The sequence below is a fragment of the Ranitomeya variabilis genome, chromosome 4 (assembly GCF_051348905.1).
Source record: "Ranitomeya variabilis isolate aRanVar5 chromosome 4, aRanVar5.hap1, whole genome shotgun sequence".
In the NCBI taxonomy this organism is placed as follows: Eukaryota; Metazoa; Chordata; class Amphibia; order Anura; family Dendrobatidae; genus Ranitomeya; species Ranitomeya variabilis.
Genome location: NC_135235.1, coordinates 415,388,636 through 415,404,862, shown reverse-complemented (window position 1 = coordinate 415,404,862; position 16,227 = coordinate 415,388,636). Strand labels below are relative to the sequence as shown.

Here is a 16,227-nt window from a genome sequence, read left to right as displayed (position 1 = left end):
TAGATCGTCCAGGTATGGAACGACTACTATGCCTCTGGAGTGCAGGACGTCCATGGTGGCTGTCATGACCTTGGTGAACACTCTGGGAGCCGTGGCGAGTCCGAAAGGGAGAGCCACGAATTGGTAGTGGTCCTGGCCTATTGCGAACCTGAGAAACCTCTGATGGGCAGGTGCAATGGGTATATGCAGGTATGCGTCTTGTATGTCTACGGAGGCGAGATATTCTCCCTTCTCCATGGACGCAATAATGGCCCGAAGGGACTACATGCGGAAATGACGGACCCGTACATATTTGTTGAGCTGTTTTAGGTCTAGTATGGGCCGTACGCTGCCTCCTTTCTTGGGAACTACGAACAGATTGGAGTAGAACCCTCGGAAGCGGTCGGTCGTGGGTACCGGTACTATGACTCCTGCTTGAAAAAGCGAGGAGACCGCTTGGTGGTAGGCACGAGCCTTGGCTGGCGGTTTTGGGGGGACAGAGAGGAAGAATCGGTCCGGTGGGTTGGAGGTGAAGTCTATTTTGTATCCGGAAGACACTAGTTCCCTGACCCACCTGTCTTCTGTAATAGGCAGCCAGACTTGAAAGAGAAAAAGTCGGCCGCCTACTGGTGTGGTGTCTTCCGGAGTCCGTGAGTCATGATGAGGAGAAAGTTTGAGATTTTCCTCCTCTGGGCTTAGGCTGGCCTGCTTTTGACTGCCAGGTCTTGTCCGACCTTTGCGTCGATCGTGAGTTGTCCCTGCGTGGGGAACGGTTACGATTTTGTGCTGGACGCGAGACGGACCAGCCGGAGGAATTCCGAAAGGATCAGAATCGAGTTTGGTTACGCTTCTTGTAAGTGCGTTTAGGTTTCAGTTGGGGAAGAGAAGTACTCTTACCCCCGGTGGCGTTGGATATCATAGTGTCCAACTGTTCACCGAAAAGTCTCCCACTGAGGTAGGGTTAGGTGCGTGAGGGACTTCTTTGAGGCTGCGTCCGCTTTCCATTCCCGCAGCCAGAGGATACGCCGAATCGTGATGGCGTTTGATGCTATCCCCGCTACTCCCCTTGCTGAATTCAGAGCTGTATGGAGCATGTAGTCTGCTACAACTGCTATTTGAACCGCTTGGTCCGACAGGTCAGGAGCGGATGCTTGGAGAGCTTGTAAATTCTTTGCCCAGGCCAGAATGGCCTTGGCAGCCCAAACTGAGGCGAACGCGGGAGCCAGGGATGCCCCTGCTGCCTCGAAAATTGAACGAGCCATGCGTTCTACCTGCCGGTCTGCTGCGTCCCTGAGGGTTGAGCTATCTGGCAGTGAAAGGAGGGTCTGTGCTGCTAGCCTAGAGACTGGGGGGTCCACTTCAGGTGGATCTGTCCATTCTTTGGTGTCGTCCTGTGGGAAGGGGTACCTCGCCTCCAGATATTTGCGATTAGCGAATTTTTTCTCAGGCTGTGAGAGCTGCTTTTTAAGGATCGCCTTAAACTCTGGGTGGTTAGACAAAACCTTAGGCGGCTTCAGAGGTCCTTCAAAGGAAATCTTATGTTCTGGGGCCTCTGGTGGCGGATCAGAAATGTCCAGCACCCGATGGATGGATGAAATTATGTCCTCAACTAGCGCTGTATTGCTAGGAGGGATTGGGATCAGGGACCCCTCCGTTTCTCTGTCTGAGTCAGAGTCGCAGATGCCTTCCGAATCCTGTGCATCACTGAGGCGTCCCCTGCTGAGTGGGCCGGGGAGGAGGCCTTCTCTGGTCGGGGATTGCGGAGATCTGCATCGTCTGTCTCTGGAATGGGATGGTCTAGATGACGGTGTCTATCCCTAGAGGGGGATGACCGTGTGCTATGGGATGACGCAGATGGACTTGATCTATGGGTCCGCTTGCGTCCTGACCTAGACGTTGATGTGCCAGGGTCATTTTGTTCCTGAGTCAAGCTCTCCCTTTGCTGGGTAACGGTCATAGCCGGGGCATGACCCTGCAGAGCCTGAAGCAATGTGGAGGTTAGGTTATATATAGACTGCGTCATAGATTGCGTTATCTGAGTAGCCCATTCCGGCGTGGCATTAGACACCGAGGCATTGGCAGGGGCTTCTTGGGGCTCTGACACATTAGTTTGTATACAGTTCTGACAATGCGGGTATGTGCTACTACTGGGGAGAGCGGTCCCGCAGGCTGTGCAGAATGCATAATAGCAGTTCTGCCTGGTTCTCTTGGACCTTGAGCCCGGCATAGTGCACAGAGTGCAGAGGGGCTGGCTATGCAGAGGACCCTATAGTTATGCAGAGAAGCCTATAGGGGAGCCTTATAGGGAATATGGATTCACAGCTGAGTAAAGAAACCCAGCTGTGATCTTACCCCACCAGTGTGCCCCTAGGTCCAGCGCCGAAGATCCACAGTCCTGTGCCCCCCGGAGACTGGCTGCCTGGTCCTGGTCCTGCAGACTGGGAGATGCAGGGTTAATCTGCAGCCGAAAATGGCTGCTGAGACAGAGAGGAAAGGAGGAGAAGGGGGCGGAGAGCAGGAAAAAGGCGGCAAGGCTGTGTAAAAACATGCCCTTTCTGTCTCGATCCGCCCCCTCTATGACACTGTAGAGTGTCATATTTGTCATCCGGGGGGCGGGCCGGGGGGGCGGAGAGGAGGCGGCAGCTTCAGCTAGGCTGAAGCCGGGGCCTAAATTAGATGCCTGAGGCCCAGAAGGGCTCCAGGCCGGCGCGAAAGTCCGGGAGGGGGTCGGATCTGAACCGGACCCCTCCGGATTTAAAGGCAGGATGGCGGTGGGGCTATAAGCGGAAGGGGGAGCCCGGTAGGGGTCTCCCTGAGGCAGTATAGAGCTGGTGCTACCGTAGAGACAGGGGCGCAGGGAGCCCTGTGTCTGTATGTGCCATGCCTGCCTGCACTCCCCCCGGCCCCAACAGGAGCCTGCAGCTGGGCTGGGGTCCCTGGATGCAGGCGCAGTGTGCTGGCCCATTGCTGGGAGCTGTAGAATGCTGCCTGTACAGGCCCTACCTGAGGTGTCTCAACCTAATACCCCCAGAGGGGGATTAGGGAGGGTGCTGTTGTCACACCTTCAGGGGCCTTTATCCTCGCCCTCAACCCAGAAAACCAAAGGGAATTGGGGAAGAGGGGGGGTCTCGACTTCGAACCAGCACCCGAGGGACTGGGGAAGGAGCAACAAGGGGAATAGCCATCTCTACTTCAACTAGGCACCCCATAATAGGGGGCCGAGGAAGGAGCCATGCCGGGAGTCTCACAGGAGACCCTCTTTTCTTCATCTGTAATCCTGTCGGAAAAAACGGAATAAAAATCTTTTAGGTGTGCCTCCTATGCGACACTAAGCAAAAACTGGAGAAGGCTGATGCCGTCCAGGGGTGTATACTGCAGAGGGGGAGCCACAGTTAATCTTTTTCAGATTATGCATAGTGTCGCCTCCTAGTGGACAGCAGCATAACACCCATGGTCCTGTGTCCCCCAATGAGGCGACAGAGTAAATAATAGGTTTTGATTTCAGCAAAAAAATGTGTACGAATATTTCCCTAAAGGTTCTTTAAGGATTGAATAAAGCTTTAGTTACAAAAATACGTTGGCATTTGGGAACACTAAATACCTGGTTTATAGGAGGATCATCAGGATCTTCATCCACACAATCCTGTGGAGACAGAGGACTGTGACTTCGCTCCGGTGTACTTCTGTCACTGGATCCACCTATGACAAAACAAATGCATGGGACTTTTGTGTGCACGCTCTTTGTCCAGTGCTGGGAGTCACAGTGCAGGGGTGGGAATCCCAAGTCCATCACTTATTGTCAGTGGTGGGTCCTGTGTTATCTGCCTCCAGCTTTATAATACAAGTGCTAGCTACCTTATCAGGAAATGAAGTATAGCGTAAGACATACGTTTCTGGGTTAATGTCAATACAGCTATTCAGTTCAGGTGAAAAAAAAAAACAAAAAAAAAAAAAACACCTACATTCATGCAAACATCCAGAGGTATGGCAAAAAGACAACCTATAAATAAAATCGCGTTATGCATCAAAATCTTTAACAAAGTACTTCAAGTGAAGAAGTATGAACTCAACCTAACAACATTAATCGAGTAAGAAACAAAACGACTGCATGTCCTGGACATCTGTGATTGAGGGAACATTGTCTGTGCATAACATAATCTAACATCTACTTATATAATTGCCTTGTAATGTTTTCATTTCCTGTTCTGTCAAGATGTCACCGTATCCCAGAATTCCAAGCGGAGGAAGTTCACCAACCGCCATATTGGGACACCCAAGTGATGGGTGTCTTAATATGGAAACTGCTGCTGGTACCAACCTATTGCGCGGTACCACCAGCGAAACACTGTCGCACCACACACACATTCATGCAGCCTCTTGCGCGGTACCACCAGTGGAACACCGTCACGAACACGCCGCCGCCGGGATCAGCTGAATGATTCACTGACTGCCACCAGCTTCGTACAGGAGGGGCGCATGCGCAGTTTTAATGTGACCGCCGCTATCTGTCTGCACAAAGATGGCAGCGGTCTGCATGGTGCAGTGAGTTATTCGGCTGATCCCGGCAGCAGATGCACGACGTGTCTACAGGCAGAGGAAGCCGGTCACATTAATGGGGTTTTCCCATGAACGAAAGTTCATTTTAAAAATTGACTGTGTCTGACCACATTCTCCTGGGCAGCAGAGGAAGCAAAAGATAATAAGATAATATTGACATTACAGCAAGGGATCACAGTGGATTCATTTTGTGGAGGTAAAATATTTCACTGTCTGTTTTTAAAAAATATTTTCCCCTCACAAAATGTATCCTCTGGGATCTCCTGCTGTAACGTCAGTATTGTCTTTTGCTTCCTCTCCTGCCCATGAGATGAAGTATGATCTGTACACGGTCAGACACACTCACCCCTGTGTCTGACCGTGTACAGAACATACCACAGCTCCTGGGCAGGGGAGGAAGCAAAAGACAAATATTTTACCTCACAAAATGGTTTTGTAAATTTTGTTGTAAAAATGAGAAATCGCTGATGAACTTAACTTTATAACATCCTTACAAAAAAAAAATAATGTTTCAAAAATTGTGCTGGTGTAAACTAGACATGTGGGAAATGTTATTTATTAATTATTTTGTGTGACATAACTCTTATTTAAGGGCATAAGAATTCAAAGTTTTAAACTTGCTAAAATTTCACCAAATTTCCATTTCTTCACAAGTAAATGAAAGTTGTATTGAAGAAATGTTACCACTATTATGAGGAACAATATGTCACGACAAAACAATCTCAGAATCAGTGGGATCCGTTGAAGCTTTCCAGAGTTATAGCCTCAAAGTAACAGTGGTCAGAATTGTAAAATTAGGCCTGGTCATTAAGGTCAAAATTGACTCTGTCACTAAGGTTTTAAAGAAGTTTTCCCAGGAACAAACTTCATTTTAAAGTTGATTTTAACCAACACATTTTGGAATAATACCTTCCACAATTGGATGTGTTTTTAAAAAAATGTTCCAGTGCTGAGATAATCTTATAAATGTGCCCTGCTGTGTACGTTCAACCAGCTCTGATGCACATGGTGCAGAATTCTGGAAGCGTCTGCAGACAGACACTCCTTCCGCTTTCACAGATCTGATATATAGGCGAGACCATTTTGCTTCAGCTGCACTCGCTGTCACACCTGGGTAAGCAGGGGGAGTGGAACGGTGCATGCTCTGCCACCGGAGTGGCCATTGGGATTGACTGACAACACCCACAGATGGAATAATACCATGGGGGGCATTGCAAAAGATGAAAGATGGATATTTTTTTGAATGGTGCATCATTTTTAATAGCTGTAAATTACAAAAATACATTTAATTAAGCCGAAAATGTGAATAAGTATCCCTTTTAAGTCAACCTACCATAGGTCAGTTTCGGAAGATGCATGAAAGATTCTTACCTGGTGATGGGAGGGGCTGGTACAGGCCACTATTGTCTTCAAAATACTCACAATCCTGCATGAAAAATAAACACTGAAAAGTGAGCGCAGGCAAATGCGACCTCAATTATTCAGACATGTATTCAACTATAAGATGTCAATTATAAACCACATATCCATAATAAATGCCAAAAAAAACAATTGACCCATTAAATGTACACGTTTAGGGCTTGTCTTAGTTCAAAGGGTATAAATCTTTAAAGGGAACCTGTCAACCCCAAAATCGAAGATGAGCTAAGCCCATCAGCACCAGGGGCTTATCTACAGCATTCTGTAATGCTGTAGATAAGCCCCCAATCCTGAAAGATGAGAAAAATATAGTTCTTACCGATAACGGTATTTCTCTGAGCCCATGACGGCACCACGGAGAGAGGGGATCCGCCCACCAAGGACAGGAAACCTGCAGATAAAAAGGGCGGTACCACTCTCCGGCATCAGTTGTTTACTAGAGAACGATGGGAGACTATGGAACAGCTTATTAGTTTCAATATTACTTAACTTAATTGAGATACCGCGTGACCTATCATAAAATAAACTATGGCACTATATTAACGTGCACACCCATGAGTGAAGGGAGGGAATGTACGGGTGCCGTCATGGGCTCAGAGAAATACCGTTATCGGTAAGAACTATATTTTTCTCTGTCGCCCATGACGGCACCACGGAGAGATTTCATAGATTTGTACATTCAGGGAGGGACCACCGCTTCCAGAACCCTTTACCGAAAGTAAGGTCTGAAGAGGAGATAAGGTCCAATCTATAGTGCCTATAGAATGTGGAAGGTGATGACCAAGTAGCAGCTCTACATATCTGGTCAATCGAAGCTCCGGCCTTCTCGCCCAAGAAGCTGCCACTGCTCTCGTTGAGTGAGCCTTGACCTCCCCGGAAATAGACATTCCACTTGATGAGTATGATAGGCTGATAGCATCTGTGATCCATCTCGCCAGAGTAGCTTTGGAGGCTTTTTTCCCCTTCCAGGGATCCTGAAAGCACACAAAAAGAGAGGCATCCTCCCTATTCTCTCTGGTGGCTTCTAAGTACTACGTGAAGCATCTCCTGACATCTAGTGTATGCAATGATTCCTCCTCCCTATTTTTAGGGTTAAGACAAAAGGAGGGAAGAGATATCTCTTGAGTTCTGTGGAACCGGGATGCCACCTTCGGGAGGTATGCAGGATCTATTTTGAGAGTAACCCTATTCTCTAAAAACCGTGTATGAGGAGGGTTAGAAGATAGTGCCTGTATGTCGCTTATTCTACGAGCAGATGAGAGGGCGACGAGCAGGGATGTTTTGAGGGATAGGAGTTTTAATGAGATATCCTCTAAGGGTTTGAAGGGCGGTTTAGACAGGGTTTTAAGGACCAAAAATAAATCCCATTGAAGGGAACTTTTAGTGGAAGTGGCCTCGAACTACCTGCTGCCCTGACAAACCTGGGAACCCACCGATTCATAAAGTGATGTTTTAAGGGACAGATTTCCAGAGAAACCTCTGACCGGGGTTCAAAAGGAGGTTTGGATAGGGATATAAGATCCAAGTTTAAATTCCAAGGAGGAGTAAACCGAGAGGGGATGGGTCTAGACCTGGCCAACGCTTTGATGAACCTGGATATCCCCGATACCCAGCCAGGTCGGAATTATACAGGGCCCTTAAAGCCAAGACTTTAACTTTTAAAGTATTTGTGGCTAGCCCCTGTTCCAATTCCTTGCAGAAACTCTTGGACAGCTGTTATTGGAAACTCCCTCTTCTAACTTGGAACCTGAAAGGTGGTTCCTATATGGTCTACTCCACTCCTGGAAACATTCACAATGAATATTATGGCTAATATTCTGAGGAGATGCCCAGAGAAGTCTGGGTGACCAGCCTTTTGACCATTTCCACATATTAGGCCTCAGAGTACCGGCCCCCGACCACCTGCTCTATATTTCCACGAGGAGGGGACTTGGAGAAGCAACATGTGCCTGTTCAGACTGGATTACCCAGTCATGCACCGCGGCGTCTGCTTACGTCATAAGGGCGCGCTCTCACCCCGCGCGTGCCACTAGCCTCCGGTCCTGGACTGCGGTAAGATCAAACCAATAACAGTTAGTACATGGATAATGGCAGAGCATTAGGATGTACACACATTACTCATCCAGGAGATCACGTCTATTCCGAATCCTTAGGTGTCTAAACCCCAAACAAGGGTTGGATATTATTGCAACTAAGGAATACACAATCCGGTAGGTAATATTTCCTAACATTACCAGAGTTGGCCTCTCATTAGAAACGCTGAAAGGGAAACGTGGATCATCGCTCCTATTTTACAGACATTACACACATATACATATCCTAAAAGGCAAGCTTGTCAGTGTTATCAGCCATGGAGGGAGTAGCCATACTCTTTGGCTAGAGAAAAACAGGATTCTTCCCACCAGAGAGGTGCTGATTCGCCACAAGGTGCCAAAGGCAGACATGCCGTCCCTGGTAACCATAGTACAATAGACTTATGGGACGAGAATCTGTCTACTGGATGTTAATCAAGGAAACCAGCCTGATTGTCACATGTGGAATTGGTAAGGATTTTTTCCTTCCACCTCTCGGTATTTTCTGCTCCCAGGACAGTAGTGTCCCTTTATAGGTTGAGAAAAACTGTTCCATACGGAAGAACTGCTAATTTACTCAGCCAATTCAAGCAAAGCTCAGCTAAGCCCTGTTGTAAAGAATGAATCAACAGAAGTTGGAACTGGGTACAAAACCACTAGGACTCTATAAGCCAGAGTTGGGGCCCAAGACAAAAATGTGAAATGGTAGATCCACGATATACCTTGTGCGTGGCTGCATAACCTAAATCAGAAGGTCTAACCCAGAGCCAAAAAAGAAAATACCAAGCCCGAAGTACTAGGAAGCACAGAGGTACTATGATAATAATGATACCCCCTAAGGCACAGGGGCACTGAAGCAATAAGATGCCCGTAAGCACACATTTTGATGCATGGAGGGGCTATGCATCAATGTGCAATGTGCAATGTGAAGCAAAAAAGCACAATGAAGCACCACGATGCAATATAATGCAATACAATGCATAAAGGCAATATGAAGCACTAAGATGCGACATGATGCAACATGATGCACAGAGGCACTGTGAACTATGATGCACAGAGGCAATATGAAACACTATAATACAACATGAAGCACAGAGGCACTATGATGCAATATGATACACGGAGGCACTCGATATGATGCATAGAGGCACTAAGATGCAACATGATGCAGAGGCACTCAATATGATGCATAAAAGCACAATGATGCAATATGAAGCAGAGGTACTCAATATGATGCATAAAGGCACTACAATGCAACATGCTGCACAGCGGCACTCAATATGATGCATAGAGGCACTGATGCAATATGAAGCACAGATGCACTCAATTAGATGCATAAAGGCACTATGATGCAACATGATGCACAGAGGCTCTCAATATGATACGCAGAGGCACAATAATGCAATATGAAGCACAGAGGCACTCAGTATGATGCATTGATGCACTATGATACAATATGACACCCAGAGGCACTCAGTACGATGCATAGAGGCACCATGATGCAATACAACACGCAGAGGCACTCAATACGATGCCTAGAGGTACTATGATGCAAAATGATACATAGAGGCATGCAATATAATGCATAGAGGCACCAAGATGCAATATGATGCACAGAGGCACTTAGTATGATGTATAGAGGCACCATGATGCCATATGACGCACAGAGGCACTCAGTAAGATGCAGAGGCACCATGCCGCAATATGATGCACAGAGGCACGCAATATAAGGCATAGAGGCACCATGATGTAATATGATACGTAGAGGCATGTAATATAATGCATAGAAGCACTATGATGCGACATGATACAGGGACACGCGACATAATGCATAGAAGCAATATGATACACAGACACGCAATAAAATGCAAAGAGGCACCATGACATGCAGGGGCACTCGGTAAGATGCATAGAGGCTCTAAGATGCAATATGACACACAGAGGCACTCAATACGATGCATAGAGGAAACATGATGCAATGTGTTGCACTCAATATAATGCATAAAAGTATCATGATGCCGTATGATATGGGGCAGCACGGTGGCTTAGTGGCCAGCCCTGCAGCGCTGGAGTCCCGGGTTCAAATCCCACCCAGGACATCTGCAAAGAGCCCGCATGCTCTCTCCGTGTTTGCGTGGGTCTCCTCCGGGCACTCCGGCCTCCTCCCACACCCCAAAGACACACCGATAGGGAATTCAGACTCTGAGCCCCACCGGGGACAGCGATGACAAGGTCCGCAAAGCGCTGCGTAATATGTTAGCGCTATACAAAAATAAAGACTATTATTATTATTATTATATGATGTTCAGCCACACACAATATAAAGCATAGAGCTACAGTCATGCTTGAAAATTGGCACATAGTTACAAGCAAAAGAGCAATCTCTCAGAGATACGGATAAGCCTCCACTCTGAATAGTACATCTCATTTGTCAGACTGACCCCACCCGAAGGAGCTAACTAATGAGTCGCAGCTGAAGGGCAGTCTTCATGGAGGCAAAGTGCTCCATTAACACTATATGTCCTTCCAAGGCATAGAGTAGTTAAGTTGCAAAGAAAAGTGAGACACCTGTTTATCAGACCCCCCTCACAAAAAAAGTGAAAACCATGCTTCCAAAGGTCACTTTGAAGTCTAATCATAAGGCTCTGCAGACAAGACATGCAACTAACTTAAGGCAAATCATGAGATGTAGCCTGGACATATGGCCTTATTATAGCCTAGAGGTCCAAGGTCTGACTGTGTATATGTGAAAACATACCTCACATATGAAGCTCTAGCACAGCTTTGCACAAAGGCATGAGCTATCAACAGAACATTCCACCATGCACTTACCTGTGCTGGCTCCATACCTGCTAAAAAACAGGGGGAGCTGGTGACGCCGAGAGCCCATCATGAGGGGAAGCGGCGTCCCATCAGGAGTGCTGCATTGCTGTCAATGATTTTCTCTCCCCCATGAGGTCCAGGCCTGGCAACTGAAGTAGGCTGAGCTCAGGTGTTTCCCTGGAGAAGATTCTGGGAGAGGCAGCATGCGGCTTTTTCTTTTTTTTTTTCCCCTTGCACACCGGGGGCCCCGGCTTTTGCAGATTGCAGGCTTATGCTTCAGGGGGGAGAGCGCCACTCTCCCCGTAACCACAGAGGGACCCCCCTGTATGTTTATCGCTGCTGTGGCATTTTTTTTTTTTTTTTGTGGCTAGTGCTGCGGTTTGCGCTGCGGCTCGTGCTGCGGTTCCTTTACCGATGGATTACTGAAGCAGCCTCTTTTTATGCAGCGGCGATTCCCACCGCTTGATTCAATTATGCGCCTGTGCAGAAGCGCCTCTTCCGGCGCCTGCGGAGTGTGCCATTATCACTCTTTCCAACGTGCAGTTTCAAGATGGTGCCGCACATGACCCGCTGCCCACCGAAGCTCCCGGTCTTTTTGCAGCCTGCCCTAACGCGCGGTCCCTGCACGCCGGTCGGCTATGCAGTGTGCAGGCTGACGCTTCCAAAGGGAGAGCCGCGCCGCTCCTCCCGCAACCACAGAGGGACCCCCCTGGATGTTGCCGCTGCTGCATCTTACCTAGGGAGGTGACCGTGAACTCCATGTCACCTCCCCCGCACACCCTAGAGGCCCACTAGCCCCAGCGGTTGCGCTTCGGGTGACCACACCAGCCGAGGCAGAGGGACCCCAGCTGCCTGAGTCGGACTGATTGGCCCCGGAATCCCACGACGATCTTCCTTCTGGTAAGTCTGTAGGTCTCCCATCAAGGACAGGAAACCAACTGATGCGGGAGAGTGGTACCGCCCTTTTTATCTGTAGGTTTCCTGTCCTTGGTGGGCGGATCCTCTCTCTCTGTGGTGCCGTCATGGGCGACAGAGAAAAAGAGGTTAGATTATACTCACCCAGGGGCGGTCCCGCTGTGGTCCGGTCTGATGGGCGTCGCGGTCCGATCCAGGGCCTCCCATCTTCTTACGATGACGTCCTCTTCTTGTCTTCACGCTGCGGAAAGGTCAGAGAGGCCCGGCGCCTGTACACTGCAGCACTTTGCTCTGCCCTCAACAGGGCAGACAAAGTACGCCTGCGCCGAAGCATCAGCGTGAAGACAAGAAGAGGACGTCATCGTAAGAAGATGGAAGGCCCCGGACTGCGACTCCCATCGGACCGGACCGCCCACCCAGGTGAGTATAATCTAACCTCTTTCTTATCTTTCAGGATACATCGGAGGCTTATCTACAGCATTACAGAATGCTGTAGATAAGCCCCTGATGCCGGTGGGCTTAGCTCATCTTCGATTTTGGGGGTGACAGGTTCTCTTTAAGGATATACTTTGTAAAGCAAGTAGCAGATTATTTAATAACCCAGAGACCTAACAGAATTTAGATCTGGCCACCGGAATAAACAAAGACCAGACCTATAAGACATCCACATGACCCATCCCTTGGCATTACTGCATAACGTCACCTCTTCAGTCAGCAGCTCTATGATCTGGTTGGTCAGTTCTAGGATCTTTTGATCATGGCTCCTCTCGTGTATCAGTGAGTGGGGTAGCGGTACTATAATAGGGCTGTTGGCTCTCTTCCACTCTGCAGGATCATTGCTGTGGGCTTTAGACTCACTTGATTTCTTCTTCACTATTATGTAATCCTGTGTAATAAGGAAAAGAAATACTGCTAAATTAATCCCTTAAAGTGGTCTTTCATATGCATACATATATTAATGAAAACATATTGCTGGGACAGAAGGTTGGTCTTTCAGACTCGTTCGGTATTCAGCGCTTTTTTTTGGGTATTACAGATTGTTTACGCTGTTACTTTGCACAATGTTATTCTCTAGGAAAGAATGCACAATCTCTGGCTCCACTTTGGCCAGATCTGCCTGTACTCAATGCCGAGCTCTATATAACCCCGCCCACACCACTGGGGTTACTCAGCTTTCTGTGTACACTGTGCATAGTCAGAAAGATGGCTATTAGTGGTAAAGGAAGGATTATATAGAGCTCATGAATATGGAGGACTACAAGGCAGCATGTTTACTATTCCTCTGAATCATGGCTGACATAGAAGTCCAAAACAAATTGTAGTCCAGCACTCAATAATTAGCATTATTTAGAAGTTTATTTACAACTTCATAAAAAGAAGGGAGACATTTCAAACGCCTCGCTGCCGCTGCGGAGGATGGTGTACTTTTCTTCATGGACCATGTTAACGCCTCTCCAAGCACATGATTTATGTTTGTGCCCATAGAGTTCATTTCCGGTCTCATTATTCCAAATTATCTTGTGCTATAAGCTTTGCAGCTTTTCTAAGCTCTCCACCACGTATCTCCATATAGTGCCAGAGATGCCTGGATTTCATAAAAAGTTGCTTGTGAGTTCTACAAACTTGTACGGGTGAAAATTGTATCAGAAATCTTATTTATGAACAACCACAAGATGGCAGCAAAATACCTGTCATCCACAAAGAAGCCAACCATGAATAAATAAAATGAAAGTTTATTCCATAAGAAAACAAAAATAACACAAAATATAAACATGTATAAAAGAAAGCTACAGAGTAAATTCAGGATAGTACCCCATGGGAAGGTAGAAGGAAGTCCACCTGCCAATGGCCAAAGTATAAAGTACAAAATATCACAGGACTCCCATAACTGCTAAACATAGTACACGGAGAATATATAAAGTGCATGCAGCATCCCCCATGAATCTGTGTATCCACTATGGAGAGGCACCCTATCGGATCCTGTAATCCTACCAAAACCTAACAAACTGACCATAAGGCATAGTGTGAAGAAAGTAAGGTATGGAAATACAATTACCTCAGTGGACACAAGCAGGTGTATATTCCTCCCACGGCACTTCCCAGCGCCCCGACGCGCGTTTCGCCCTAGCTTCTTCCGGGGGCGTGTCTATACCCAGGTCAGATGATGTTTTATAGTACCCTTGTCCAATCACATGTAACCACGCGATAACCAGCGGCCGCCTAGCTCCGTGGATGACTCTCATGGCGCATACGCAGGTCCACCCTATTCCAGATGCTGTTGGCCAGGATGGTGTGGTTAGCACAGACATCTTTAGAAAATCTACGTCTACCAATTCTTTTCTCTATGCAGAATCCTCTCATCCGGTCTCCACAGTTCGAGGTATTCCGGTCGGTCAATTTCTCCGAGCGCGGAGAATCTGCTCTGATGAGAGCAAGTTTGAAAAACAAGCTCTGGATCTGACTAGAAGATTCACAGAAAGGGGTTACAGTAAAAGGATGATCAGAAGAGGATATCTCAGGGCCTCCAAAACTTCACGGAACCAACTTCTATATAAAGACCCTTCTAACATTAAAAATCGGGACTGCTCAGAACAGGTGCGCTTTATTTCCACCTACAATAACAAATGGAATGAACTTAAAGAGATTATAATAAAACACTGGAAAGTCCTACAAGTGGACCCCACTTTACAACAAATTCTACCAGATCGCCCATCTTTTGTTGCTAAACGATCTGCAAATTTAAAAAAGATACCTTGGTTCATAGCCATAATGAGAAGAAAAAAGATAAGACCATGGGTAGATTGGGATTTTTCCCATGTGGTTTGTGCAAGGGTTGCTTTAACCACACCAAGGCAACCAGCTTTTGTAATTTTGATGGATCTAGAATGTATGAAATTCGAAAACATTTAAGTTGTAACTCTCAAGGAGTTATATACTATGCACAGTGTCCATGTGGAAAAGTTTATATTGGCCTTACAACAAGAGAATTGAAGGTAAGAACGAGAGAACACGTCAGACATTGTGAAGGCCAAAAAAGTTGATGATGACGTGCCCCTGAAACCCATTGCTAGGCACTTTAAACACTATCATGGGTGTAATGCTAGAGGTTTGGTCGTTAAGGCCATAGACCAGGTCACATTGGGTAATAGAGGGGGAGATTTGGCCAAAATTCTTGCTCAGGTTGAGAGTAAATGGATTTTTCGCCTGGGTAAACTTAGTCCCCATGGTCTTAATGAAAATTTTGGCTTTTCAGCATTTTTGTAGATTGTATAATACTTTATTTACCTTTAGAGGCATTTTTAAGGGTTAGGGTGATTTTTATTATTATATGTGTTTTTGCATTTTTGTTAATTGCATGTTTTTTATCTATTTATAGTATATTTCCATGGTCCTATGTCCTTCACATTGGTATGATGAATGTGAGTCTGCCATCATGTCGGTCCTCGTGACAAGACGTCCGCCACGAATTTTGAAAAGATGCTGCTTTTTGCCTTCATTATTAATATTGCATAACTAGTATTTATATATGTGGCTTCATTTTGATATGTGTCATTTTTTTGTAACATTATTTGTAGATGTTGTCTTTTACGCTCATTATTAGTAGTGTACAATTGTAATTTATATATATGTCTATACTTTGACATGTGTCATCTTTTTGCATTTTATGATTGGGATATATCAGCATAGCTATAGTCCCATTAGGTTTAGTTAGCAGTATGTCATGGCACTTTGGGTCTCATATATGGCTGTTGTAGGTACGCCCATATCCTAACAAGGGGTTAGATTTTTGCATGTTTACAGTATTTAGGGGTAGTAAACTTGGTGTTTGCACTAGGCACTATGCACTTTTCAATCTTTTTATGGGTTGGATTTTTAATGTCTTTATGCGTTGGATTATAATTAATAAATATGTTGTATTTATAACACTACTTCACTGTTTTATTACTAATTGGCACTTATATTGCACTTTAATATACATCACTTACACTTTTGTAGTATATATTGTGTACATATATATATATATAAATTATATAGTATCGGTGCTTTATTTGTTTTTAGTTTCACTATGCACTTGTCACTTTTATTGGTATATTTATTTGTTTTGGCCCGTAGTTTTTTCAAATGTATTTTTGATATGATTATTAAGTTGGTTCCTCTTAATTATATATTGGCACTTCGCACTTTGCACTTTTTCAATATATTTATCTATTAGTACAAACTCCTCGGGCTATTGTACTTTCTTTTTACCTCCTTGATGATGGTGCGCATGCGTGGGTCTCCCTCTCCTCACACTTCTGACAGCGTCATCGGTGGAGTTTGCTTGCGTTCCAGCTTGCGCTCCACTCGGCGGTTGTCATGAAGTTTTTTTTTCCATCTGGAATAGGGTGGACCTGCGCATGCGCCATGAGAGTCATCCACGGAGCTAGGCGGCCGCTGGTTATCGCGTGGTTACATGTGATTG

At 46.2% G+C, this 16,227-nt stretch overlaps 1 protein-coding gene across 2 annotated transcripts in view; it reads right to left on the bottom strand.

The window, feature by feature from the left end:
* The window catches only part of LOC143765034 (uncharacterized), a 67,591-nt gene that overhangs the window by 10,225 nt on the left and 41,139 nt on the right, over positions 1-16,227 (bottom strand). For both annotated transcript variants that reach the window (XM_077251272.1, XM_077251273.1), the window contains exons 3-5: positions 12,469-12,651; positions 5,908-5,962; positions 3,581-3,678 (exon numbers count right to left, since the gene is read on the bottom strand). In XM_077251272.1, coding sequence (XP_077107387.1) covers positions 3,581-3,678; positions 5,908-5,962; positions 12,469-12,651 — 336 coding nt within the window. The remainder of the gene's footprint in view (positions 1-3,580; positions 3,679-5,907; positions 5,963-12,468; positions 12,652-16,227) is intronic.